We start from the raw sequence: 14,172 nt of genomic DNA, 5'->3' as shown, positions 1-14,172 counted from the left end.
AGTAACCCACACACACTCACACACACGTATAAAGTAGAATTTGTGACTTGAGAGTGTTATAGATATTAAACACTAAGATTAAAATTTAAAAATCTGTGATTGCCTGATTTAGGACTACCAGATGATTCACAGGTATTCAGTAAACTGCCGCTGATTAAAGTGGTTTAGCCTGTGAATTTATTGTTATTCAATAAATTCTGACATCATGGCAAGACACAAATGTGTTTCATCTCTGTGTTCATGACAGAGCACACTCAGGACAACATACAACACATTTCTACATACATACACACTGTGACAGGGACCAAAAGACTAATGACAACCTTCCCACACACCCACTTCTCCAACTTTGCCTCTTCTAAGGAGCAGGGACATTGGATGACCCATGCAACGGTTAGAGGTGTTGAAGGAGGAAGTGTTTGATAGATACACAAAGAGGGCACGGGTGGATGGGAAGGGAAGCAAGCAGTGTGGTAAGGAGTGGGGACCAGAGAGGCAAAGGCAAGGTGGTTTTCATTTTGTTTTGTTTTGTTTTAAAACATAGGGAGGAGCCATATGGGAGCATCTGTCACACTGAATGAGACCTTGAAGACAAAAGTAGAGTAATAAAATGTTTAGGGAGTTTTACTGAGTCTGGGTGGTCTCATCTTCCCATTCACCGCCAGCTCTTCAAGGAAACCTCCAGAAAAGATCAATCATACTCTTCACGTCCTTCGCGTTTGCATTAGTTTTTCCATGAGCACTGCTGAGGAATGCCTCACGGTGAACACAACAGCTCAAGGGTGGTCAGGACCCGTGTGCACACATACGAGACCACGGAGCCCCACGCTACAGGCCTTGCGTGGAAATCCCTTAACTTGTCATCTACAGAGCTGGGCATGGGTGTCAGGTCTCCTTTAAAATTCCTTCCAGGCACAGACAGAGACAGAAGCAGGACCTGAGTCACCTACAGTGAGACTCCTGATCCCCCTCAACAGGCATCTTGGGCTTTTCCAGTAATATTGCTGCTATGCCTCTGCCTCCTCCGTTGACGGACATGTCCATGAGCAGCTGAGACACAGAACACTTGACACAGAAAACCTCCTGGCCTAGCTCCGTCTCTGCCTACTCAGACTTACGTATCTAGCGGTACCAGAGATATGTATATGGGGCTAAAACAAATGCACTGAGGCGGGGATGGGCAGGCGGACACACAGGACGGTGAAGAACAACTTCTCAGCGGCTCTGTTCTCTCTGGGAATCTCTCCTGGAATCTTATCCCCTTATCGCACCGCTAAGGCCTATCATGAATCCCAGATGCTTCCTGATAGATCACGTTCACATCAAAACAAAGATGCCGTCCCTCCTCATTCATACACACATACACACACACACACACACACAGACACGTGTGTGTGTGTGTGTGTGTGTGTGTGCGCGCGCACACACACCCCAACTCCCTCTGCCTCTCTGTATCTCCCAAAGATGGCCACAAACTAACCTTCACCTGCCACCTAGCTCTTGGCCCGGTTGCCCCCACCTACGCTGACACCTTCCTGGCAGCACCCTTTCCACCCCCTCAGCCCTTTGGATGCCAGAGCCTGGGGGCCTGGGGCAAGGCGCACCTGGAACAGGTTGATGCTGTTCTCCCGGAAGTGGAGCGGGAGGGGGTGGGGTCACCGGGGCAGGCGGGGTCCCTTGAAGCCTATATCCCTGTCTCCACAGAGGCATAAAGCAGCCTCTCCTGGCAAAGGACAGTCATCCTCTCAACCTACAGGCAGAGCAAGCCCTGGGCCCTCACTCCACACCGGGTTTCCTGAAGGACCCAGAGCATCATTCCCTGGTAAGAATTTGATGACGGGAGAGGAGGCAGGGGACAATTTGGTGATCTAAGGAGCTGAGTGGGACCCGAAGGGCAATCGGGTAGGTATCCTGATAGATCCTGGGGACGGAAGGGGAGGTGGCCCAGTGAGTGCCTCTCTGGTGAGGAATCCCATGTGCCCCCACTTATCCCCAAGAGGTGGTCCTAGCCCATCATGGCCCTCCCAGGAGTAAGGGGTGACAAAGCACATTGGAGCAGGAGGAATGGCCCCACACATCTGTGACTGTGCCTCCACTTCTCTGACTCTGTCAGGTACCACAAGAAAGCGAGGCACTTCCAGGCCAGCTGGTAGGTTCTCTTCCACCCACAGGGATAATCTGGGTGTGCCTCCAGCTGCCCAGCAGAGCACCTGGACTTGAACATCAAACACAGAGACCTAAGATGGTGAACCTCGGGCTCTCGTAGGCCCCACATTCTCTGAGGCCCTCTTACCCCAGCGTGTGTCTCCCAGGGCTACATTCATTCATTCATTCATTCATTCATTCTTTCTTTTTTCTTTTCTGCACTCATTTGCCAAGCTCCAACTCTGTGCCAGGCACTGACTTGGTACTGATGCTACAGAGGTGACTAAGACCCATTGCCAGCTGTCGGGGAAGTCACAGTAGCGTAGGTGAGTCAGGTGAAGAGATCATAACAACAAGAAGTGGCAGGTGTTTCAGGAGATGTACACAGCACTTGGCTGTGAAGTCACCAGATGCCTGAAGGAGTGAGGGGAGGTGTCACCAGGGAGTGACCTAAATTGAGTCTTAAAAAATGAATAGGAATGCTTTAGGTTGGGAAGAGGATATGAAAAGCAGAGAGAACAAAAGCAAAGAACATCAACAGGCCTGGAGCAGTGGGGCAGCCACCATGATGGGAGGTGAACCCTCATCCACCAAGGGCAGCTAGTGCAGTGCCCAGCTCTGCCTTCCGGCACCTTGACCCCAGCATTCCCTAGCAATGGCTGCTCCCGGGTGTGAGAGAAAGCTTCACTTCTACAACTAATGAAATGCTCCATCCAGGCTCTGTGACTGTGGAAATAAAGAATGTAGACTGAGAAAAGAGCCCTTTGGTTGTGGCTTCCCTAGCCCACCATGTAAGCTCTGGAACCCGAGACTCCTCACCATAACATGAAGACTTCTTGGGTTCTTTCCAGGTCTAACATTTGAGAATCCAGGCATCTGTAAGAGCTTCCCCTGCCCCAGAGCAGGGTGGCTCCCCACTGCAGGGACCTTACCAGGTCCTTGGCAGCCATCTCGACAGACTCATCTCTCTCCTCACAGGGACAATGACCATGTTTGAAAATGTCACCCGGGCCTTGGCCAGACAGCTAAACCCTCGAGGGGACTTAACACCCCTGGACAGCCTCATTGATTTCAAGCGCTTTCACCCCTTCTGCCTGGTGTTGAGGAAGAGGAAGAGCACACTGTTCTGGGGGGCCCGCTATGTCCGCACCGACTACACCCTTCTGGATGTTCTTGAGCCTGGCAACTCACCCTCAGGTGAGCCTCAGCCGTGGGACTGGATTCTGAGGGGTGCTGCCAGGTCAGAGTCAGGCACCTGCTCCATGAGGAGGACTGGGAAGCTCCTCTCTGACCTGCTATGGTTAGGAGTCATCTCCTTGACATATTCATTAGGAGCTGAACAGGGGACATAGAATGCCTCTCACCCCAGACCCTTCTATCTTCTCCTTCCTGCAGATCCAACAGACTCTGGGAACTTTGGCTTTAAGAATATGCTGGACGCCCGAGTGGAGGGAGAGGTGGATGTACCAAAGACGGTGAAGGTGAGGGGGACTGCAGGGCTCTCCAGGAACAGCACGCTGGAGGTCCAGACACTCAGTGTGGCTCCCAAAGCCCTGGAGTCCTTGCACGAGGAGAGGTGAGAATGGAAAGGGCACAGGGGCTAGCAGGGTGGGGTGGGGCAGGGCATGGAAAGGGTGCATTGGGCCCTGAGTGAAAGGGTGAGACCCTCACACTGACCTATGCCAATGTGCTCACCACAGGGCGTGTATTCAGGGCATTTCCTAAGCACTCCTTTCTATCCTTCACTACCCCCAGGGTCACACACACCTGGGGATGAATGCATCCACGTACATGAGACCTTGGAAAAGTCATTTCTCTCAAAACTTCAGTTTTCTGAATGATAGAGTTAGATGATCATTTCTAAGATTCCTTCCAACTCTAGAACTATTAAATGCCCTAAAATGGGGAGGGGCCCGATCTTAAACTGTTCCCTCCTGAAGCATGAGCCCAGTGGTCTGCTCCCATAAGTGAACCTTCCTGCCTGGCCCCATACACACACCAAGCACACCCTCGGGAATGCTGTCCCAGCAGCACAAGGGGTGTGGCAGATGCCACATTGATGCTAGGCTCCATGCATGTTTGGCTTGATGGGGGAACTGACTTTCAAGTAGTTAAGTAGTGGTTAAAAGAAGAGGTAAGGACTGGGGAGTCCAGCTGGAAGGGCTGGAGTGTTCAGAAGTTACGCGGTAAACATTTACACGACTCTGGTTGAATGCAAAGCATCTAGCAGGTGATGGGCTTGGGTACCCCTCGAGCATCTTTGTCCAAGAACTCTGTGACCTAGGAAGGTGAAAACTAACATGCCACAATTACTAAAATCCAAGACAAGAAGTGGTCAGTGCCAGGGGAATGAACCTTGTGGAAGGCCATAGGAACTTCTCATCAGGGAAAGAAGGTAAGACCCCACAGAGGTGGTGTGGCCCATGATCTAGGGCTTGAAAGATGAAAAGAAATTATACACACAGGGCTGGGAGAAGACACACAGGTGAGACCTCTCAAAACCAGTAAGAATAGCCCATCTGGCAGGTGCAAAAGAGGCACCCGTGGAATAAGAAGAAGATGTAGGGTGGACTCGGCTCACGGAGGAGCAGGGCCAAAGAAAGGAGGTGGATGTGTAGGCTCTGATGTGTCCCATGACAACATGGAGGAAGTTGTTGGATAGAGGAAGAGGGAGGGGGGGTTTGAGAACCAGGAAAGATACCGTTCTACTATCCATCAGAGATGTAAAATGACACAAGAGCTGGGCGAGAACAGCTGGAATGAAGACAGAGGAACAGATGGACAGCCTATTCTTTGCAGAGGGCAATAGAATGGCCAGATGCAGTGGGGTATGCCTGTAATCCTAGCAATTTGGGAGGGTGAGACAGGAGGATTACAAGTTCGAGGCCAGCCTCAGCAATTTAGTGAGGCCCTAAGCAACTTAGCAAGACCCTGTGTCAAAATAAACTACAAAAAGGGCTGGGATGTGACTCAGTAGTTAAGTGACACTGGATTCAATCTCCAGTACTACTACTACTACTACTACTACTAATAATAATAATAATAATAATAATAAAGGCAATAGAATAGACTTGGCTTGGCAGCTGATTGCAGGGTGAGGGCAAAGATTTTGTCAAAGATGACCCTGCGTTTTGACCCAGATTGTGACATTATGAGACATTAAAGGTGACATTACAGGTGATAAGAAGACAGAGGTGAGAAGTGGATCTGTAGAGAAAGATTGTGAGTTTCTCTTAGACATTTTAAATTTGTGGTTCTGCTTTGGCATCAGCTGAGAATGTTTAACAGGTCATTGGACTCAAGGACCTGGAGATCAGGAGTGAGAAGGTGCTTTGGACCCTCAAGTAAAGACACATATGTGTTGAACAGCAAAATAATACTGTAGAAACTGGGGCGGGGGGAGTTGGAGGGAGTTCCAAGAGCAGAGGAGTGAGAACAAGATCTCAGAGAACATAGCATTTTAGGGAGCCAAATAAACTGGAAAAGGAGATTCAGACAGAATAGATAAGATTCAGGAGCCAGAAAGACAGGGGCAGAACCAGCATGGTACAGTGTGCTCAGAAACCAAGAGAAGACAGAGTTGCCTTGGACAGCAGGTGCAGTGTCATTGATTTTGATGAACACTGATTTTTGTCATTGTGATTTCAGCTAAGTTGGGGAAATAGAAGCCAAGTTATAGACAATTCAGAATTCAGGGCAGTAAGGAATTAGAGAGTGGGTACAGTTGGGTCTTTTGAGATATTTGCCAACAAAGTAAAGGAAAGAAAAAGGATGGTCATTTGAAAGAGTAACTGGATCAAAGGAAGTGAATTTTTAGGATTAGGGACATGTTTATATGTGGAAGTAAACAGAAGGAGCTAAAAGAGAGGAGAGACTGGTGTTCATGGCAAGAGATGAACCCAGAAGAGATGAAGCGGAAGGCAAGGAAGGAGAATCATGACCGGGCAGAAGGAGAAGGAGAAAGGAAGCAACCATGAGGCCCTTTCTGGGCCAGGTTCTGTGCCAAATGATGACCTGGTTTGCCTCCACACTGGAGGGAACCATCTTTATCCTCCTTTTATAGATGAGGCAACTAAGCCTCAGAGAAGCTGTGGCTGATCTGGGTTTCCAACTCAGACTGATCCCAGAGTCCTCACTCCTTCCCTGTCACCATAATGTCCAGTTCCTACAAATGACCATAGAAAAGAGGAGGGCATGGTCCAGGTGGGGAGAAGCTCTGGATGGTCCCCTTATCCTTCTTCTGCCACACAGGAAGCTGGCAGCAGATCACCCTTTCCTGAAGGAGATGCGAGATCGTGGTGAGAACCTATACGTGGTGATGGAGGTGGTGGAGACGGTACAGGAGGTCACTCTGGAGAGAGCCGGCAAGGCAGAGGGCTGCTTCTCCCTCCCCTTCTTTGCCCCACTGGGGCTACAGGTTTGGTCCAAATACACACACACACACACACACACACACACAGGCACTTACATTCCCAGAGGTTTCATTAACTTTGCTGGACAGGTGCCCACTAAGGATACTGAAGAAGACTTACTGACTTACCCCTTCTCCTAGCCCCTCAAGATCCAAATCCTAGTTGGTCAGACACAACCCCCTTCTCCAGTTGATGGTGCCCAGTGTGAGCAGATTTCTGTTCCAGACGCCACAGGGAATATTGGGAAGGGGAAACATGCTCCTGAGTTTTCCCTCATAGTGCTCCCAAGCTAAACAACAGAGCTCCTTGCTCACAGAAAGTTCTCAGGCTCAAAGTCAAGATGCATCGGTTAAAGCCCAGAGACTACAGTCTTGGGAAATTCAATGGAAATAAGCAAGGCTCACATACCTATACCTAGTAAGTGTAAATATTCAACATGATTTGGCATTTGAGGCCAGGAGGAGAGATTAGTCATGAAAGACTTCTGAATGAGGTAAGCAAGGGACAGATGGAGAAGAGAAAGAAGGAACCAGGGCCTGGAGGTAGGACAGGGTGGTGTACAGGTACTTGATGGAGCAGGTTGGCCCAGTTCCTTTCATGCATCTGAACCAGGAAGAATCCTGGATGGGCACTGGAAATGAGTGGGAGGGCTTCAAAGCCCGTTCCACAAGTTCAGACTGGATAGAAAGATGATCTGGGACACCACTGAATGGTTCCCAACTTGCTATCTCCCCAAAGCTCTCAGGCCTGGCTTTCCACCTGCCCTCACCACCACTCCCAATGTCTCATGCTTAGGATTTCTGCAGACTCACAAATCCTCATTGTCTAATCCTAGGGATCTGTAAACCACAAGGAGGCTGTAACCATCCCCAAGGGCTGCGTCCTAGCCTTTCGAGTGAGACAGCTGATGGTCAATGGCAAAGATGAATGGGGTGAGCGGAGTCCTGGAAGATTTTTCCCTATGACAATTACTCGCATCGTTACCGAGGCATCCTGGTCCCCTCTTGTGGCCATGTCAGGGAATGGCAGAAGGAGTGTATGGTATCATCCAGTGCTGGGGACTGAGCCACAGGGCCTGCTCCAGAGGAAGGGGGAAGGGGCTTCTGGGTTCTGAGCATCTGCTGGGTGCTAGGCATTGTGGAGGCTGGGACAAGGGACATAAAACTAAACAAAATCAGCCTCCACTCTCAAGAAACCAAAGGAGGATCAATGCCAATACTAGGATGCCAAGTAGAAACAGTGCTATCTAGGAGAGAACTTCAAACTTCCTGTAGTGGAGGTCAAGTGGAGAATTAGATGAGCCATTTGAGGGACAGGATCTAGCCCTGAGAAAGGGGCCCTTGGGCTTGAGGCTGGAGAAAGAAGGGTAAGCGACCTCCTGATCTTCTTCTCTTGCTCCTTGCAGATATTCCCCACATCTGCAATGACAGCATGCAAACCTTCCCTCCAGAAGGTAAGTGAACTGGCTCTCCACAGCTCCTGCCCTGCCTCCTACTAGCAGATTCTGTAATCCCTCTGGGAGCCCCCTGCTTTTGTCTCCCACATCCCAGAATATCTATCCTCAACTTTAGGAAAGACAGAGGTATATAAATAGTGCCCACAAGGGACAGAGAGAAGGACAGAGACCAGAGACACAATCGGAAGCAGAAACAGGACTTGGAGTCAGTGTATGTTGCCAAATTGTGGGGGTGGATGAGCTAACAGGATCTCCATGTGTTTGTATAATCATCCCCCATGAAGCTACCTTGACAGATGCTTTAGACAAAAAAGGCAGAAATTAGTTTTACGCTGACCGATGTGCATTGTTTCTCTCTTTAGAAAAGCCAGGAGAGGGGAAATGCGCACGTAAGTGATCCTATCAGTCCACTGCAACTTTCTTGACTCTAGTTTAAAAAACACTAGTCTTTTCCCCTCCTGCATGAGACTGACAGGGAAGAGGGCAGAGCGGGTCTCATTAGCAATTGTCCCTGACACGTGGCAGAAATTCTGCTAGCTTAGGAAAAAGCAGTGGAAGGGGGAGACCTTTGGACAAGATACCTGGGTGGTCTGATATCTCAGACCTTTATCCCCAAAGTCCTTGGAAGCTATAACCTATTTCAAACATATATGTTACTCTGCCACCCAGGATCTGGGACACAAACTGAGTCACAGTGATGCCAACTCCATCTGGATGCCCCTTTTCACATTCCTGATAGCTCTTCTCCTGACCCATTCCTGATTCCCAGGAATGGTGCAAGAGTATCTTTAAGATAGTTGGGATCTCCCAGGAGCCAGACTGGACCTGTTACCACATTCCGATTAGTGTCTCATCCCCTGGGGATGGCTGCCAATCTGAAGGTCTGCATTCTTATCTATTTTATTTGTTTTTTCTTATGTTTTTCAGTTATCCAGGCATCTGATGTTGGTAAGGAATTTTGTTTCTTCCAAGATTTTGGCACGAAGGTGGAGGGAGAAGCATTAGGGTAGAGGAAAGGCCAGGCAAGGGCTGAGTGCCAGGTTCTAGGGTTTGGAGCCACTTCCAGGGAACCACTCTTTCCGGTGCAGAATCAATGTATTCCCTGGATGCCAGGCCCCGAGAGGGCCAGGTTCTTGTTCATACTCTCTCTGGATACAGAGCCACTGCTCTCTGAAGCATCCCCGTCTTGGCCTTGAGGAGGTCACCAAAGTCATTCTCCCTTGTCTACTAAATCTTGAGAAGGGGGATTAGACCTTCCTCTCAGCGTTTAGCTGGCATCTCTGAGAATGGGAAGTCATTTGCTTACTGATACAGGATGAGGCCTGGGGTCTCAGGATGATTAACTGTTGGGTTACATGATACTGCCTTGCCCCACCCCTTCTGTTGGGGCTGGAGGATAACTTCATAACTCTGATCCTTGGCAAGGAAAACAAGGCCATCTCCAGCTGGAAGCAGGGGATGGAGCCCTGAGTGGGGCGAGGGGAGGAGCCTAGGGGAGAACACTTTCTAAAAGGGAGGAGAGGCTGTCGGTTGAAGGACTGGTGTGTATATTTCCTGTCCTCATAGGGGAGGTACATGAGGATTTTGGGACACTGAAAGAAGAGGTTCAGAGAGAGACCCAAGAAGTGGAGAAGCTGAGTCGAGTGGGGCAAAGTTCCCTGCTCAGCTCCCTTAGCAAACTTCTAGGGAAGAAAAAAGAACTCCAAGACCTAGAGCTCGCGGTAAGTCCCCAGCAGGCGGATGGGAGGTGTGGCAGAAGGAGGGGTTTGGGTGGCGGGCATTTGGGACACTGCTCTTGGTGGGGATACCTGACAGAGGCAAAAAGTGGCCAATCACCAGGAAAATAACTTCCCTGACACTGGACAAGTGCCCCCAGGCTACCAGGTGACCACTGCCCTCTCTGTCCCCTGAAAAAGGCCAAACCATACAGGTTTCCCTGAGACACACACTCCCTTTGATGGACAGAAAGTGAACAGTAGACCAAAAGTGCCTCTGCTGGAAGGAGCCAGAACCTTTCCAGAGTCCAGAATCCAGTAACCAAGGAATGCAGGAGTCTAATCCTTTACAGGATTTGTTACTACAAGAGAAACTGGGAAAAGGGAGAGAAGTGCCATGTATGGAGGGACTATCACGTGTCAGGTGTACCACCTGTTCAATCTTTTTTGTTGTTTTTTGGTACCGGAGATTGAACCCAGGGGCACTTAACCACCGAGCCACATCCTCACCCCTTTTTAATATTTTACTTAGGGCTGGGGATGTGACTCAAGTGGTAGTGCACTCGCCTGGCATGCGTGAGGCACTGGGTTCAATCCTCAGCACCACAAAAAAATAAATATATTGTGTCTACACAAAACTAAAATAAATAAATAAATATATATATATATATATAATATTTTTTATTTATTTTATTTACTTTTTTTACTTAGACAATGTCTCAATAAGTTCCTTAGGGCCTCACTGCTGGGGCTGGCTTTGACCTCCCATCCTTCTGCCTCAGCCTCCCAAGACCCTAGGATTACAGGTGTGCATCACCACACCAGGCTTGTTTGGGCAATCTTAAATGTCATCTACCTTTTCCCACAGCTTGAAGGGGCTCTAGACAAGGGACATAAAGTAACCCTGGAGGCACTCCCTAAAGATATTGTACTATCAAAGGAGGCTATGGATGCTGTCCTCTATTTCCTTGGAGCCCTAACAGGTAAGTAGGGAATAAAGTCTTCACTTTTTCAGTTGTAGAAATGAATCACCTGAGTGAATACCAGGACATTATACTACAGTTATGTAGTTTATATATACATTTTTTTAAAGAGTAGATTCTTTTTTTAAGAGAGAGAGAGAGAGAGTTTTAATATTTATTTTTTAGTTTTCAGCGGACACAACATCTTTGTTTGTATGTGGTGCTGAGGATCGAACCCGGGCCGCACGCATGCCAGGCGAGCACGCTACCGCTTGAGCCACATCCCCCCAGCTCTATATATGCATTTTTAAAAAGTAGTTCTATTCCTAAGGATTCATTTGATCTCTCTTTTGTGTATGTGTATATTTTCTTGTTATTATTATTTTTGGTATCGGAGATTGAATCCAGGGATGCTTAACCACTCAGCCACATTCCCAGCCCATTTTTATATTTTATGTACAGACAGGGTCTCGCTGAGTTGCTTCGGACTTTGCTAAATTGCTGAGTCTGACTTTGAACTCCCGATCCTCCTGCCTCAACTTCCCAAGCCACCACAACTGGCTCACTTGATCTCTCTGGATAACCTGAGAAGGCAGTCTTTCTTATAGATTTGGGAATTAAGCCCACTTTTTTCAACTACATATATAAACCTTCTGCACATAGCTAAGCTCACAAACTTCTATACTGATATCTGTTAGCTTTCATTTCTGAGAGTAACATCCTATAATCTTGTCCCTACATTCTCTCCTTCCCGCTACATGAAACATCCCCCCACTTAGAAAACTCTTGGTGGTTAGAGTCAGGTGATGGGTGGCAAAGAAGGGGAGGAAACAAGGAAGAAGAAAAACTCTCTTGTCCTTTAGGTATAAGATGAGGTGTTTGTTCCCATAAGAAGGCTGCCTTTAAAAGACAGAACCAAAGTAGACCCCTCAGCCATGGCTCCCTTAACACCCCAAACTGTAACTCCACTACAGTTTCTTTGTCTTCTCTATAAGACTGCAATTTCCTTGAGTGAAGGGAGTATGATTTTTACATAACACCTGGCAGAGAAGCCTAGCCTAGTGCAGGCATTCAACCATGAATGAAGGAATGAATTAATCAATCAATGCGTGCCTGAGTTCCAGAAGTATACTATTTGGAGTCTGCTATCCTCTCTGCACCAACAACATACATCTCTTTCTCTGCTTTTTTTTTTTTTTTTTTTTTTTTCTCCAGTGCTGAGTGAAGCCCAACAGAAGCTTTTGGTAAAGTCCATGGAGAAAAAGATCCTACCAGTGCAGCTTAAGCTGGTGAGAAACACACACACACACACACACAGAGTGTCAGGCAGAGTTCAGGAGGAAGTAGCTAGAACCAATGGAAAGGTATAGATTTAGACAGAAGAGTCTGGAAGGCCTCTCCCTTATTTCAAGAGCTCATGCTCACTTCTCTTTCCATGTTTCTTCCTTTTTGTTATTTCACAACAAGGGGAAGAGCGAATGTCTGGCCATACTCTGGGTTTATCAGCCTGTTCTTGGGAGACCAAAAAACTAGCTTTGCTTATTCCTGAGTGATGTAAGCAAGTCTTTAAATGAGTCTATCTCGATTTATTCCTCAGTAAAATGGGGCCAAAATAAATGTACTGCTGATTGTATAGGGCTGTTAAAAGACCCACATGGAGCTGTAATGTGTAAGATAAGGAGTTATGATAAGGGGAATATAACCTTATGGTTTTTTACAAAGTCGGGAAGAAGAAGAGAGCCTTCTAGATCTTCCTTTCCATGATATTTTGTTTGGTTCTTGCAGGTGGAGAGCATGATGGAACAGAATTTTCTGCAGGATAAAGAGGGCATTTTCCCCCTGCAACCTGAGTTGCTCTCCTCCCTTGGTGAAGAGGAACTGACCCTCACAGAAGCTCTAGTGGGGCTGAGTGGCCTGGAAGTGCAGCGATCAGGCCCCCAGTACACTTGGGATCCAGACGCACTCCCCCACCTTTGTGCCCTTTATGCTGGTCTCTCCCTCCTTCACCTGCTGACCAAGGCTTCCTAATGAGACTTCTGTCTGCCCCCTGCTCCCCGATGCCTGCCCAGACTCACAGTGCTGTGTCCTTAATACCCAAAGGCATTTCAGAACTACCAGGACAAAGAGGACTAAAATCCTAGTTGATCACCCATGATAACCAAGTTCTACCTGCCCCACTTTGTATCTCGCCTGCTACCTCCACAACCCACTAAGCCCGTCTGCTAATGCCTAAATCCTGTAGAAATAGAAGCACTCAACCTTTAAACTATGAGCCATTTCAGCAAAACTGAAAAAAAAAAAGATAAATTAGTTTCCTATCCTAATCTCTCCTACCTGTGCTTAGAAAAAAACAAGCTTTATAGGAATTAGAGGAAATTAGGATAATGTGTCTTTTTGTGTTTTTCTTTAAAGAATTTGTCATGGGATGAACCAAACAGCTATGTACAACCATAAAGTTCCAATAAAAATAAATAAAACACAATTTGTCATAAGGAAATTCTTTATGCAAAAAAAAGAAAGAAAGATTAACCTACTACCTATGAATCATAAGTACAAGATACTACTCTACTGTCCTCAGGTCAGTTGGAAAATGCTTAGAGAACATTTATAAGGGTATAGAAAGTGGAATGTAGAATGACAAGACCATCAAGGCAGCTTGTCTTCAAATAAAAACATTTGGAGTCCTCTAGTCCCAGTTTGAGGGATTAGGGGTGGGAAAAAAATAGAGCTAGTACAAGCACACAAGAAGAAAACTTTCAAGTTTGTTGATTAGAAAATGCAGATGAATCTTTAAAAATGAAATCCAAAAATGAGATTGACACAAAACTTTTTTTTTAATTGTGTTATCTCCACCAGGCATGATGGTGCACACCTGTAATCCCAGCAACTCGGGAGAATGAGATAGGAGTAACACAGGTTCAAGGCCAGCCTCAGCAACTTAGTGAGACCCTGTCTCAAAATAAATTTTTAAAAAGGGCTGAGAATGTTGCTTAGTGGTTAAGTGCCACAGGGGTCAATCCCCAGTACCCAAAAAATCCCAGCACCCACCCCAAAATTGTTTTCTTCTTTCAGCTTTCTATCTTCAATTCAGGGTGATTGTGGGAGAAAGCAGTGTGGATAGGTTTGACCTATTGACCTGCTAATATGTGTATTGCACTCTCATTAAACTTCTATGTTTACATCCTTCTTTGTCTAAAACTGGGCTTGAACATCTTCCACCAATCCGTCCCACCCCCACTCCCACTCCCACCCTCAGTGCTGGGGATTGAACCCAGAGGTGCTTAACCACTGAGCACATCTCCAGCTTTTTTTTATCTTGAGGCAGGATCTTGCTAAATTGCTTAGGACCTTGCTATTTTGCTGAGGCTGTCTTTGAACTTGTGATCCTCGTGCATCAGCCTCCAGAGTCGCTGGGATTACAAGTGTGTACCACTGTGCCCAGCTCCACCAATCTCTTTTGAAGTAGTTTTATGGGAGGGATA

The 14,172-nt window shown here is 47.4% G+C and overlaps 1 protein-coding gene across 2 annotated transcripts; it reads left to right on the top strand.

Annotated features, from left to right (window-relative positions):
- The first annotated feature begins 3,052 nt into the window (after nucleotides 1-3,052).
- On the top strand, nucleotides 3,053-13,162 carry Gsdma (gasdermin A). 2 transcript variants are annotated; one of them, XM_078041247.1, is made up of 11 exons: nucleotides 3,053-3,342; nucleotides 3,541-3,721; nucleotides 6,397-6,562; nucleotides 7,393-7,489; nucleotides 7,963-8,010; nucleotides 8,376-8,402; nucleotides 8,941-8,961; nucleotides 9,580-9,734; nucleotides 10,597-10,711; nucleotides 11,906-11,979; nucleotides 12,476-13,162. In XM_078041247.1, the coding sequence occupies exons 1-11, from the start codon at nucleotides 3,129-3,131 to the stop codon at nucleotides 12,716-12,718; spliced, it is 1,341 nt and encodes a 446-aa protein (XP_077897373.1). In that variant the 5' UTR covers nucleotides 3,053-3,128; the 3' UTR covers nucleotides 12,719-13,162. The 2 variants fall into 2 exon arrangements, with proteins under 2 accessions (XP_077897373.1, XP_077897374.1); XM_078041248.1 differs by lacking the exons at nucleotides 8,376-8,402; nucleotides 8,941-8,961 and having other exon boundaries at nucleotides 7,963-8,014; nucleotides 9,536-9,734.
- Nucleotides 13,163-14,172: the final 1,010 nt, after the last annotated feature.

Source organism: Ictidomys tridecemlineatus, chromosome 3 (genome assembly GCF_052094955.1).
Source record: "Ictidomys tridecemlineatus isolate mIctTri1 chromosome 3, mIctTri1.hap1, whole genome shotgun sequence".
Lineage (NCBI taxonomy): Eukaryota > Metazoa > Chordata > Mammalia > Rodentia > Sciuridae > Ictidomys > Ictidomys tridecemlineatus.
Note: the sequence above shows the minus strand (reverse complement) of the source record. Positions and strands in the feature narration are given on the sequence as shown.